The sequence below is a fragment of the Vicugna pacos genome, chromosome 6, assembly GCF_048564905.1.
Source record: "Vicugna pacos chromosome 6, VicPac4, whole genome shotgun sequence".
Classification (NCBI taxonomy): domain Eukaryota; kingdom Metazoa; phylum Chordata; class Mammalia; order Artiodactyla; family Camelidae; genus Vicugna; species Vicugna pacos.
Window position 1 is genome coordinate 65,342,595 of NC_132992.1, and position 15,156 is coordinate 65,357,750.

A 15,156-nucleotide genomic window follows, 5' to 3' on the forward strand; every position below is an offset into this window, starting at 1 on the left:
CTTACACTTGCTCTACTGTGTGAATCTGGGAAAACTAACCAATGTTTCCCTTTGCCTGTCGAGGTTGGATTGCATGCAAGATAATACAATGAAAAATGAATGGGCTATCCGATAGTTACTGCCTAATGTATCACAAATTGTCATATAAGGCTAACAGTAGAACAATAGAAATTTCATGCAAAATGCCTACTACATTATAGCTACAGGTATCACTTTCTGTAGCTCCTGTTTCTTTGTTGTAGACTTGCTATTTTTTAGCATGCTCATTAGTATAGATATGAAGTTACTTGTTTATGCAGAGGATGAATGTATTTCTGGCCAATAAACAGCAAGATTAACAAAATAAAATAATGTCACAAAAGGGATATTTTTTTAAACTTGGTCCAGGCTGGGGTAGCTCCCTGCTCTAGTATCATTCCAGATTTTTTCAAACATATTCAACTTGGAATGTTGCTGCCTAATATTTGGAAACAAATCTAAATTGATTAGAAAGTTTTAATGCCAACCTTTGGGGGAGGGAGGCTGTATCTTAGTATTTATTTTTTATAATTTTTCCCAAGTAAAATTATATAAGGGAATGGGGAAAGTATTAGACATTTATTTGCTGCCTGACATCTTCATGTGTATGATAAATTAAGTAGCAAACCTGATTATGACTGATACTTTCTCCTGGAATATCCCTTCCCGGGTAAAGTTAGTCTTCTGTGCTTTTCAAGTTTTCTGTGGGATGGATCTAATCTTAGCATCAAAAGGTTAGCAGTAACATTCCTTCTTATTTGATAAGACGTGGTGTTAAGATATCAGGCTATATACTACATTTATTCCAGGGATTTGCAGGTAATTTTTCAAACCATGGCTTTTTCTCTGTCATCAAATTAAGGACTTATACAGCTGTCTTCCTCAATTCCAACTTTTCTATGAGTTTTATGAATGTCATCATTGGATTTGACTAGAAGCAATCTCAACCAGTTCTTGATATGTGTAGTGTAGTTGCTTTTGCATTCCATGGTACAGCCTTTTAAGCAGTCTTCAGTGTTACTGTTGTATATCATTGTTTTTAGACCTGTGTCAAAAATAACTGATATTAATTTTATAGCCTAAAAAAATTGAAGTCCTAAATCTTCAATGAAGAAAAGGTGTAAGAACATTCTAGACATAAAACATATGTTATACATTTATATTTTGGGTGCCAGTCAGCTACATGGAGTTCACAAGTTTTAAATTGGGTAGAAGAATCTCGTCCATGTCTTATAAATTTTTTGAACAGAATAATTTATGTTTTGATTTAATTAAATTCTAACTATACAAGTTGTACTCATTTATTAAACCTAGGAGATAATTAAAGCTAAATGTTAAGTCCACTATAAAAGTTTCCTCATTCAACAGATATTAAGACCTTAATGATGGGAATACAGAATTATCTAAGACACAAGTATTTTTTTTCCTTACTGATACACTGTGTACATGAATATTTTAAGCTACATTTAATTATGCATAGTAATTCTTGAGCCTTTTTAAAACTTTGTAATTACATTTTAATTACAAAGGGAATATTAAATACAATTTTTAAAATCACTTTGTATTTCCACATTTATTAAGTTAATTCACTTATTGCAAAACTATAGGAGAACAAGAGGCTTGTCTTGATATTTTTCCCATAGTTAACATTTAGATGTTCAAATTGACAGTGAATTCAAATAAATGGTATATTTGAATATCTTTTTTTGAGGAATTTTTTTCCTGTATTTTTATCTAGAAATAAGATTCTGTTCCTTTTAGATAATTGTTACCAGCACCAGAATGTAACCTCAAAGATAAAATTATTACTTTGGTGTAATTTTTAAATTAAACTTTTAAGGTTGAATACTAATATAATTAAAAATGTTTGAGTATTAATTTTTTAAAAAAAGAGTGAAGAAAGTCAAATTAATTTCCTATTTAAAGTCTCAAATTATAAGATTGCTTAATGTAACCTAAACTAGATGCCTTTATATGTACTTTTATATCAGTGATAGGTATAATGTCTGCCCTCATGGAATTTACAGTTTAGTCAATGGTATACTGAAATAAATAGATACATTTTAAATAAATTTAATTAGAATAACTAAAAATCATAATAAATATATAATGATAAAATGAAATCCATGCTAATAAGAAATGAAAATGTATAGTGATAGTAATAAGAGGGAAATCTCACTTAGGATGATCAGAGGAGGCCTAGAGTAACATTTCACCAGGGACATGAAGGATTAGTATAAAAACAAACCTTTTGCTAGGTAGAGGTTGTGAGAATTATATTCAGCAATAATAACCACCATCAATCAGTTGTCACCAATCAAGAACTCTCAGACTAAAACCTCACTTTTACATAAATAGCCTAAGTCAGTGACTTCAAAATCTAACTTCAGATGTCAGTTCTTTTCATTTTAAATAATGGTTTGTTTGTTTGTTTTGCCTTTGCCCACTGAGTCACATTTCAAGGCCATAGGATTTAGCAACTAAATTTGTTCTAGGTAATTTTTTTAATTTTAATTTTTTAGCATTAAAATTTAAAGCAGAGAAGAAATCAAAAAGTAAGTCAGGTTTTCTAGCATGCACAAGGTCCTGGGTTCAATCCCAATACTTACACTAAAAACAAATAAATAAAAACCTAATTACTTTCCTCCCTCCCCGGCAAAAAAGTAAGTCAGGTTTCTAATTCAAGATATGGGTAAATGATGATGTTATTAACTATATTAAGGAATAAAAAAGAAAAAGCAAAGGAGAGTTAATACCTTTTGGTTTTGAATGTGTTTAGTCTAAGATATGTACGAGACATCCCAGGAATGATTTCTAGCACAAAATTAGAACACAGGTTGAGTTTGACATTGTTACTGTTACTGTTAACTGCATTTTGGGTGTGGTATTTATAATTTAGTACATATTACTGTTGGCCAAACCCCATAGAAATCCCTCTTCTGAAGATTAGGCAGGCAGTCTGTCTTGTGTAGACATATATGTGCAAATAAGTTTTCTTTACGTTGGGAATACAACACAGTCTTGAGAAATCAGCACTAGAAAGAGCACTTGACTTGATAATAGAAAACCTGGATTCAAATGCTGTTTTCTCTATTTAATAACTATACTGCATTAAGCAAGTTATTCCACTTCTTTGAGCTTTGTGTCTAGGATGAAACTGCTGATCCTTGCCTCCCCAGCAGAGTTATTAATTTATTAAATAAGTCTTTGCCTAGTGCTCAAAAAGCATTGGTAAACAAATAACATTGTTCTTGGCTTTATAAACAGATAAAACAGGCAACTACAAATTATAATAGTGCTATGATTTATCAGCAGGAGTACAGAATACTCTTGAATAATCATCAGAAACACTTAACATAGTCTTTGTGAAAACACAGGAGGGTTAAATAACCAAATTATGATTCAAAACTAACAGTTCTAAGCTTTCCCTGTGTAACTTTTTATCACTGGGCAGTTTTTAAACTGAAAGACTTGCTGTCCATTTGCGTCTATGCATCTATTTCTTTTAGGTCAACAGCTATAATATTAAACATTATTTTGATTTCACATTTTGTATGCTCACTGCAATATAATGTCTTAGATTGTGCTTTGATCCTTTTAGATTTTCCTGGTATAGTGAGAACAAGATCTATAAGATAAACCATTTGGATTTCCTTTTTAGTATGCTTGTCACAATCTAATGAAGACAACAAGATGTTATCTTTTTAAACAATTCTTCATTGAATGGCATTGTCTCTAGCAAAAAATTTATTTGGTGAAATGACATAATATTTTATTTTAAATGGGGAAAAATAATTTCTTTTATATCAGATATTTTCTTTTAATGAAATCTGACTGAAGTGACAAATGCTTTTCACTCTTCTTACTTGAAGACACAATGAATTATAGCTTAAGACCAAACTTGGAATTTTAGTCTTTCGTTGCTCTAAGTAAACTAGTGCCTAAGCCAAAAAAGTCTGGTATGTAGATTCTATGAGTGGGCAATATCTAGAGTACTCAAGTTCTAAAATGGTGATAGTCTCCCACAAGTGGTTTGCTAAAAGAATAATTCTATAACATAAATTCTGTTTTAAAGTGAGCGTGATTCACAACTGAAATGAGTTCTGATTTTCACTTATGAAAGGCAGCAGCGTCTCTATTAGAATCAAGAGGCTTGAGGTGGAGATTAATGGCAGAACAAAAAAAAAAAAATACAAACTTTCAGTTTACCATTCCACATGGATGTTATTAAAATAGGGAAAATTTCTAAAGACCAATTCAATTTTCCTTTTATTTCCTAAGCATCTGAAGTTTGACTTAAATAAATAAATAAATGTAGTCTCTTGTTATATATTCCCTTGTACCTCAAAGTTTAGAATAGAATTTTGTGCCCAGATTAACCAGCAAGTTATTTTTTTTCTCTTAGAAATAAAATATAAATACTATCTAGCTAGTTAAACTAAAGTTTATAAAATAATTCAAAATGATGCATTTTGAAATATCTTTATGAAGGATGTGTTCATTTAATAATTAATAGTGTCTAATCTTATATTCAAACAAAATACAGGATTATGACTTCTCTTATAGCTTCTCTAGTTGTCCTTTGAACAAAAGAATTTAGATTACTCTGGATAAAGAATAAACTATTTTCATAACTCACAGTTTTAATGTGAATGTCTGAAAGGTAGTGTGATTTCATTTACATATAAAAATGGCATTATTGATCCAGTATCAGGGTAATATTTTCTCTGAGATTTTTCTCCTAGTGCTATTAGCTTTAAAAAACTATTTTATATTATCATCACTTTCCTTTGTGAACACCAGGGTGATTGTGTAATATGGCTAGTTCATTGATTCTCAAGTCTGTGGTGAGTCTCATGAAGTTGCTAAAATTCTGGCTTAGATCAGGGCCCTAACTGGGGCCTACAGATTATTTCCCACTGTTTTTAAGGGCCTAAATGAAATCAGTTAGACTGTACTAAGCATCACGTTTCTTTGCTTTTGTCTGAAGTCATATCACCATTGGTATATCAACAACTGTTCAGCTGTTAATGACATTATAGAAACGTATGAGTTCTACATATGGAGTCAACAAACACCAAAAAGTTTAGATAGCACTGAATGGGTGACATTAATTAATGTAATAAAGTACATTCTCTGAACAAAAAAAATATATATAAGTTTTTTTGTGCAAAGTTAACTGCCCCGTCTTGGGGATATTGAGCAATAATATTCTCGACATTGTTGGTCAGATTCAGCAGTTCTCAAATTTAATGGTCTTAGGACCCATTCACACACTTTAAAATTATTAAGGATCTCAAATAGCTTATTTATGTGGGCTATATCTGGTGATGTTTACTGTACTGAAAATTGAAACTGAGAAATTTGTTAATGTTTATTTGTTTCCAAATGAGAACAGTAAGGCCTTTATATGTTAATATAAATAACATTGTTATAGAAAAAATAACATTTTCCAAAATTAAAATCTGAAAATGATGGCATTGTTTTACATTTTTTCGTATTCATTTTGATGTCTGGTTTAAGAGAAGACAGCTGGATTCTCACATCTGCTTCTGTACTCAGTCTATTGTGGTATGTTTTGGTTGAAAAATATAAAGAAACAAATCCATTCTCACATATTTATGTAGTTAGAAAAGAAAGGACTATTTTAATAGAATTTTCAGAGAATTGTGTATATTCTTTGACACTACACCAAAAATTTTAAATTGATAATCTTTCAAAAGTTGGTTGAAGTGTGTAATCTAAAACCCTGTCAAGGACCATTTCATACTCCTGTATGTTAAGATCTATTGCTCTGTCTTGAAATTTGAATGGATCTTATATCCAGGCATGATTTTGGAACATACTTTTTGATCACATAGAAAATGTAAGTTCTCCTAACTGTTGATTATATCAAAATCATCTTCATTAATATAACTGCCAAGCTCATCAAAAAAGCTTGAAACCATCGGAAGCTCTCCAGCTCAGGGTGATATACATTTTTCACAATTCTAGTTTTTATTTAAAACCTAGACTTTTGCCTTTTGAAAAAAGCAACAAATCTTATTCATTTTCCTTGATTTGACTGGCTCATTTCATTTTCAAGAAATTGTCTACCAACATTTAAGTCTGAATAGTCATAGTTTGTTAGTCATTCTTTCATGTGAATGATGTTCTGTGCAAAACCTGGCTAGTTCGGCTTGCAACTCAAACTGTTAAGTGCTTTTCTCTGAGACACCTATCATTCTTTGGTATGCAGCAGAAGTATTTTATTCACATTTCCCATTTTGTCACATTCAAGGGACAAGTTTCAATTAAATTGAATTAGTATTTACTATTTAATTGAGGACAATGTTAAATGAAACTATTAGTATATAGTGGTGAATAATATAATAAATATTCATTGTTTGGATCCACTGCCTTAATTTTTACTAATGTGCAACCCACCTTTGCTTTTGTAGCATCAGTGCAAATGTCAGCATAGTGTAAGAGGCAAATAATGTCTTAGTATTATTATTAAAATAATTTGGCCTTGTGGATGCCTAAAAGAATATCAGGAACCCCCATGAGTCCGTGAACAACACCTGAAGAACTACCAGTATAATCAAATGAGCAAAGACGTTTATGTTTCTTGAAAACATCCTAGGTCAAAATTATGTGTATTTAATTTTATTTCTCTTTAATTTTCATTTAGAGCATGCTACAGTGGTATTCTCATTCCAGAGATCTTATCCTTTATATTAATGGCCACCAGTATCATGCTGCATATAAATAATTCACCCTGACTCTATGATCCAGAGTAATTCTAGGACAGAGAACAGAGCTTCTTCTCCTTGATTCAAAGTAATAGAATGCTTCACAAAGTCTTTCAAAGATATAACCAAAAATTGTCATTCCCAGCTAACTTTACTCATTTCCAGTGTGGGTACTACTTCTATATTTGTATAGCAGCTGATGTTTCCCTAGGATATCCTGCCTACTTAGTTACACAGGGAGCCCTCTTTTACACCATAACCTAGTTGTTGGAAGATAATTTTATTAGGGATAATGTTGGGGATGACTTCTTTTATAATTAGTTTGAAACATTTAAAATTGGTGAGATGTATACAAAAATAAAATTTTCCACTTCTTTAAAAAAAAAATTAGATTGACATTACTAGGCCAGCACAGACGTATGTCAATACTCAGCTGGCATTCTTTTTATACCCTCCAGGCTAATTTACTCACTTGCATTAAATGCCTGGCTACTATTGACTTTTGAGTAACTGATTTCCACTCTCATTCATTATTGTCTAGTTTCTCCTTTATGACAACATGTTTATTTTGCTATTCTGGTTTGATAGCAAAACAGATTTCTGAGACTTCAAATAAAGAAATGTTTTCATATCCTTTTATAATAAAAAAGGTGCTACTCAGTACTAAAGTACTTCATACTTTGAAAAAACTAAACTCAGATAATGTATTTTAGCTCTTAGTTTTGAGTTTACAAATTATTTTAAATGGCTTTCCTATGACATTCTGCTAACTGTACAGGATTTTTACATTGATTTCTGTTTCTTCATTCATCTAACTGTGTCCCCCCTTTATATATAATGAAAATTGAAAATGGAATTCTCCCATCCTTTTCTAATTATTTAATGTTCACAGAATTATATTCATGATTGAAACTAAGTATAACTTAACTGTGAAATTTTAATTGCCACTCTGAAATCTGAGTTGCAGATGAAATTTGATTAGCTCACCTGAGAAGATATAGCTAACCAGCAATTATTAGCTAGAGAGATAACAATTTTATAGCTTAGACAGTCTATAAGTGGCATGGCCTTTTTTATTTGAAAAAAGTGATAATCATGCTCATTTTAGAAAATTCTGAAAATTCGTATAAGCAAAAACAGAGTTCCTGTGAGACTACCCTTAATAAATAACAACTTAAAATTTTGCTATATATCATTCTGATTTTTTTTTCTATACACTAAATATTTTATGTAAATGGATCATGATGGGAAGTCAGGAAGGGAGTGATTAAGAGCCTAGGTTCTGGAGTGTGGCAGGTTTGGTGATGAATCTTAGCTTTATCCCTTACTAGATGTTTGGCTTTCAGAACATTACTTCACCTCTATAACCTTAATTATCTCATCTATAAAATGAAAATAATGCTGTTTGCAACATAGGGTTGTTTTAAGGTTTAAATTTTAAAATGCATATGAATCACTTACCACAGTGTTAAAAATATAAGAAATGATCACTACATGTTAGCTACTATTACTAAACTATATAATATTTTAACCTATCATTCATTTACTAACATGAACATCTTTCTATGCCATAAACATCTTTACATGTTTTTAAATTATCTTCTACAACATTAATGTCAAGTATTGCTCAGTATTCTAATTTTGGGGTATAGCATACTTTTTTCCACTGTCCCTGTTTTGGACATTTTAGTTATTTCATATTTCCTAGTTTTAAAAATAATGATGTGATAATCCTCTGGAAGTTAAATGTTTTAGAGTCTCCATATAGATATTCATATGGATATCATGAAGAGATCATTTTTACATCTTCATGAATTCAATTTAATGGTATTCTGGAAGAAACAATTTTTAGCATTTGCATTTGACTGACTTACTGACATTTATTTAAAATTATGAATGTAAAGTTGTTTGAAAAGTCAACAGTATTTAATCTTTAAAAGTATTGCACTATGAGGCACTAAATATTGAGGATCAACCCTAGTCTACCACTTTATAACTTTGTGAGAACTAGTAGACCTCAGTTTTTATGTCTGTAACATCATGATATTAAATTAAGTAGCCTCGAAAGTCCCTAAGCCTATAATTCTGTTCTTTTGAACTAGATTTCTACACTGACTAAATAAATATTATCATTCTTTTTACCCTTCTCTCTGATATTATGTTACTGTCCAATTATTTATTTTATCTTTTGCATTTCATGCTACTTCATAAAGTTAGAGATTATCAACTGAAAATGTTCTAGCTTCATTTAAGATTTTTCTCGTTTAGGTCAAACTTGTCTCTGTGAAATAGAATATTGACTTCTCTTGCTATCCACTTTCATTTTTTTCAAGTTATAGGAAGTGAAAACTGTAGAAATACAAGGAATAGTGATATTAAAAATACTAGCTTTCTGTTTAATTTCATACTTTAATTTAATTTTAATTTAACTTTGATTCCTATAAACTTCTTTTTATAGGTTTGGGGTATTTTTTGTACAAAGACAGCCCAACAAAAATAATCTATGCCATCATTATTTCAGCAGCAGAATTGATTAAATATAGCCATGATTCAAATCTATGTAGTTAACTGGCCATGTCTCATTCGTGACTTTAATAGAGAGCATATCCCAAACTAAACTATTTTTTAGGTCTTTATGTTTTAAAATGATACATAATCTAAAATTAGACATGCATTTTCTTGCCCAAAACTTCAGGTTTATCTGCTCTCCCTTATTCTACTTGTATTAAAGACAAAGCACACATTAATTCAGAAATTCATTCTGTGACTATTTCTTAGTGCATATTATATCAAATACTGTGCTAGGTGTTGGGAATATAGCAATGGATAGACTTATTAATCCTGATCTCAAGGATCTTATAGTGGAGCTGATATGAAAAAAAAAATTTTTTTACAACAGATCTATCAAAGGTTTGATAGCCTAAAAGAGCTCCTCTAATCTTGTAGGAAAAAAAAGAAAGGAAGAAAATGAGTAAAGGACAGGAACAACCATTTCATAAAAAGAAATAAATTCAGCAAAGAATGTGTCAAAAAAATTTACCCTCACTGGAAGTCTATTAAAAATTAAAAACAATAAAAATTTTGCAATCAAATTGATAACTATTTTTAAATTATAATCATCATTGCTATAGTGAGAAGTGACATGCATATTCCTAAACACTAGTAGGAATATAAATTTGTGTAACCTTGCAAGCAAAACATATGTATAACCTTAAACTTTTTTATGTTTTAACCAATTATTTTATTTCCAGAATTTTTTTCAATGCAAATTATCAAAGAGGGCAATAAAGACTTACGTATAAGATTATTTATCACAGCATTATTCATATTCATGAAAATCAGAACCAACATTAATGTCTATGGTTACGTAATATGTGTGTGTGTATATATATATATATGAGTTATTAATATAACCTAGAAAATCATATCCTTAAGAATATTTAATGGCTTGGAAGATGCTCAAAATAAAATATGTAGTTAAAAAAGTAGTAAACAAAACTACATAGATATTAAATTAAGATTATTTTATAATTACATTACTTTTTAAACCAGAAAAATGTAAGTTTTTGTTTGTTTTGTTATTTAAATAGGATCTGGTAATGACAGGGATGGTTTTGCCTCCTTTTCAGATTTATGACAAATCTTCATTAAGCCAACAATTTATTTATTTTTATAACTGTATTTATACCAGAGCATTGTTATATCCGTTCTGTCCTTAATCTTGCTGGGTAGAATATTATATTTCAATGAAAATTTGAAAATAAACTTTTTTTGATCACATACATAAGTAATAAATGATTCTTAAGAACATATACTGTGCTGTTAAGAAGTTATCTTTTTCAGAGTGTCTAATAACTTTTATACCACACCTATGATTGGCTTTATAATTCCTTTTTAGACAGATAAGAAATCTGGGGGAAAAAAGAACATGGAGTGAATTATTCTCTGGCTAGCGGGCAGGAAATAACTTGCTTAAAAATCTAATACTGTATGGATTATACTATTTTGGAATCAGAGCTTCTATAGAAACTTAAGGGTCAGAATGATAGATTCATAATAAAATATAAATAAATCATCTCAAATATTAATAAACCATTAGAAATCAGAGCCTTTGAAATAAAGGATTTCCTACGTGTAATTTTTTTTTTGTAAGGGGGTGGGGCAGTGGTGGATCTGTGACTTGCTACCAAGATTCTAATTTTTGACTTCTCAGTTCTTTATTATTCTTTGCAACTATTTCTTTGATCTTCTGTATTCTTTTATTGGTTTATTTTATAATCAGATTGCCTTTGTCCACAAATGCATTAGAGTATTTATTATTCTTTGATACACTCATAGAATTATTGCTTCTCTTTTATTTCTTTCTTCCCTCTTTTTTACTTGCCTCAGTAAATCACGAAACAAAATTGTTTTATGGTGTTTTATTGAAAGGGCTGAACTATAGTGAATTGAAATATTAACTAGATCTCAGAAAGAATTTCTTTATTTATAAGCATTTGTTTAATTTTGAGTTCTCAAGTAAAACTTTTTTAAAAACCTCCTTCAGTCATAACTACCAGAAGCAATTTTTAGCTGTACCAATGTAACTGGGTGATATTGGTTGGAAGATAAACAATTTCTAAGAAAAATTTTATTTCCTGTCATTGATACCTATGCTTTTTTAAAAAGTGGCATAATAAAATGAGGTTCCATATGTTTCTCTCTCAGGGTAGTTTTGAATGTAGATTAGATAATTCTGAAAATAAAACAATTCAGCCCCTAAGGCAAAAAAAGAAACAGAAATGTTTAATCTATACAATCTTAATCTAAATCAATACAAAATATATCATTAGTGAAAGAGGAGAGATCTACATTAGTCATTCCACAGATGAGAATCTAAATTTAATGAAGAGAACTGAGAGCCAGAGAATTTAATACCAGCTGTGCTTTTTTTTTTCCTGATATGTCTCCAGAAAGCTACTGAATCTCTTTAAGACCTGAGTTCTCTCATCAATAAAACAAATGCACAAAATACATAAACTTTTTTCACAATTTTTCACAGACATCTTATAACTGAAGAGAAATGTTAATGCATCCCCCTGCAATATGGGCTCCTACCTTAATGTGGCTTCTACAAGCCTAAAATTTCCTTGAGGTTTTATGTTTCATTTCAAAAATTAATATAAAGCTGGTTTTCTACTCCAAAATCCATGTTTGCCTATAAAAGTATTATGCTTACAGCTACTTACTGTTGGTGAGAGAAATGAGGGTGAGGTGGGATAATTTTCTACTTTCTTAATAATGGAAATAATTTTACAATGAGCCAAGTTTTGAAGAACTGAGCCAAATCAAAGGAAATCAACATCCCATACTGTATTGCATCCAGGCAGTTTCTTTTGTTGCAAGAATTCAAGCTCTTACTTTAAAAAAAAAAAAAAAAAAAAGGTGAATACAAATGGCAGTTATTTCACTACTTTACAGACCACATCCTGGTAATTAATCCCTGAGGATAGATTACTGAGTAATTAAGCCTTGAAGAAATATTCCTAGAATTTTACAAAAGAGGTGATACAGTGCAATCTTTTCAGATAATTTTTAATGGATATCTTGTTAAATATATTCTAGCTGAGAGGGTGAATAGAAGATTGAAATGATTTACATCCTCTGATTTGTGTCTTTTACAGTCTCAGTAATATTTATGAAAGGATTTCTTCAGGGTAAAAAAAATTGTTAGTGATAAAAGTTTTTGTTTTGCAACTAACATTTTAGTTTTTAATATATATAAATAATCTCAACTGTCCCATAATCCCTCCAGTTTTTTTACATCAAATTCTCAAACTTCACTTATATTGCAATGATCCTATATGTAATATCAACATTCGCAGTTTAACCTCTCTTAGTTATTGATAATGTTTAGCCCCATAGAAAAATATGTATAAAGTTAGATAATGGTATGAGGCTTTTATAATTATCTTGAAGAGTATATTTCATCTTATCCAAATTTTAATCTTTTATGATTTCTCTTAAATTCTAATCAAAGAAAAATAAAAATCAGGTATCTGGATTAGCTGTGAATTTCTTTTATTTATACTACTCTATCATAATTGCTGATTAAAAGTTGACTAGAATAAATGAGAGCATTACATTTTAAAATTATTTATTTGACTTTTCTCTACAACTCGAATTTTAGTTTATGAGAAATCTTTTTCAAATTCTTTCTGAAGTTTTTCAGTATTAAGCATTATTACCTGGTTCACGAGCCACAAAAAAATTCACATGACTCTTAAATGACAACAACTTCTGGCTTTGATAACCACATTGATTTTCTAAAGCTTTCCTCTTATGATAATTAAGAATTTACAAAATCAGATTTAAAGACAGGAAATTGATGTGAAGCATTGACAGATGAGCTGTGTGCTCTAAAACCCTTGTTTAAATTAGTATTACAGTCTGTTTTTCACATTCAGAGTTCAATGGTGACTATCTTTTCTCTTCTTATGTTTCATTCTTTCATTCTGTACTTGCAATTGCATTGTGAACTGAAATGATTTAGGAAAAAATTCTTTTATACATCAATATATTAACATAAAATTTCTTCCATTAATGAGATAGACACACAGACAGGGACATATACACATATACATCCTCTCATAAGCATCAGTTTTTTTCCCCAACCCATTTATTTCCAGGCCTATTAAAAGGAATACAGCTTTAAAGTAGAAATCAGAAACTGGATTTTGGCTGTTGATTTGTCATTAACATCCTATGTAACATTGAAGAAACTACTTCATGTTGCTGGATTTGATGTAATGTTAAGCTTTCTAGAAATAAAAAATAATGTAGAAAATTGTGTTCACTTGTTACTATATAACAGTTCTGAAAGTGTTCAGTTTCTGAAAGTTTTCAGAAATCAGCATAAGGCATTAGACTATTTTTATTGGAAAACAGCTTTTGATATAAAGATGTTCTCTGATATCAAAGTAAATAGCACAAGAAAATGACTAGATATTATGAACTCAGTGTTCATCCAGAGGCTCATTCATATAGAGAGAGTGTTGCCATTCTAACTAGTATCCATTGTTTCTAAATTTGAGAATTCTGTTAAACTAAGAATAAGAATCAGCGATTATCTTTAGGATATAACATTTAGTTAATGTTGAAGAATTACTAAAAACTATTTATATCAAGTAAAACCAAAAGTTGACACAATTCTTATGGACCAAGATGCATTTGTTTCAAGGTGAAAATTTAATTTTCTCATATTATTTCTAAGCAATCTCCATATACTATCAGAGATGTCCTAAAGGGGATTAGACAATCTATAGCCTGCCTCCCGGAACTATACTTTTGTAGCATGGTCAGATTTCTTATTTTTCCTGGGGACTTCAATACTGGGAATTTGGCATCAAACTGATACTTCCTCCTAATACAAACAGGAGTATCACAGCTAACTTGGAGACCATCATTCTGCATGTGTAGGAATCCATAATGTAAAAAAAGCACTTGGTCTGAAGCTTCCTTCCACTCTTCCCCTACCCTGTTTTTGATCTGTCTTCCTCCTTAACCAAAATACTAGTTATTGTTACAACTCTATGAAAAAACAAAGGAATTTCTACTTTATATCTCATCTAATGAAACACTTTGTGTCAAGAATCTTCCTTTCCTCTTTTACAGTGTTGCAAAACAAGTTTTTTAAATAGCAGTTTCACTTTCCTTTTTTGCTATCTTACTCAAGAGGAAAATTCAGCTGAAATAACAGAAAGCTTTGAGGGAGTGAATGTATCTAACATTGGTCTGGCATTAAAATTTTCTGGTTGGGCAGCAAAGTTGTTTAATTGGGAATCTCAGTGACAGCTGAACAACCTCAGTGCTTGGGTTAGCAAGCAGAGGAGCTTCACTCTGTCACCTATCAAGAATGATGCTTGTCAGGACTGGTCTTTCCACTTAAAAATCACTCATATTTCTAATCATACCATTGGTATTTTCTGATATTACTATGAAATAGATACTGAAAGAGACGAAGTTTTCTGTGTAGGTATATTTGTAATTCTTTGTTTTTCATAAACCAAATGCAAATGTAACACTACTCCAGATACTGCTTCATCAGAAGTCCCCAAGATAATCAAAAGTAAGTGTGCATTTCCTCATCTTAGGAATAGTGTCATAGCAAAGATTGAATTGTAGTGACCAGCCTATTTGTAGAGCATGTCATATAGCCTCTGGGTTAGTTAACTCCTTGGCCTCCTAAGACGTACCTCAAGGAGTCAATTGATGTTTTTGCATGTATTACTTACTAATGTTTAGAAAAATTTTTAAGTTCACTTTTTCTTTATTCTGTCTTTTTTACCCATCTTCCCTCATTGTAGCAAATTAGACGACCGGATGAAAGCAAAGGAGTTGCTAGTAGAGTTGGATCCCTCAAAGT

At 30.5% G+C, this 15,156-nt stretch overlaps 1 protein-coding gene across 8 annotated transcripts in view; it reads left to right on the forward strand.

The window, feature by feature from the left end:
• Positions 1-15,156, forward strand: part of GPHN (gephyrin) — a 432,492-nt gene that overhangs the window by 249,040 nt on the left and 168,296 nt on the right. For 4 of the 8 annotated variants that reach the window (XM_072963279.1, XM_072963278.1, XM_072963275.1 and 1 more), the window contains one exon: positions 15,098-15,154. The exons of the other annotated variants lie outside the window; for them this stretch is intronic. In XM_072963279.1, the coding sequence (XP_072819380.1) occupies positions 15,098-15,154 (57 nt within the window). The remainder of the gene's footprint in view (positions 1-15,097; positions 15,155-15,156) is intronic. 8 annotated transcript variants of the gene reach the window in all.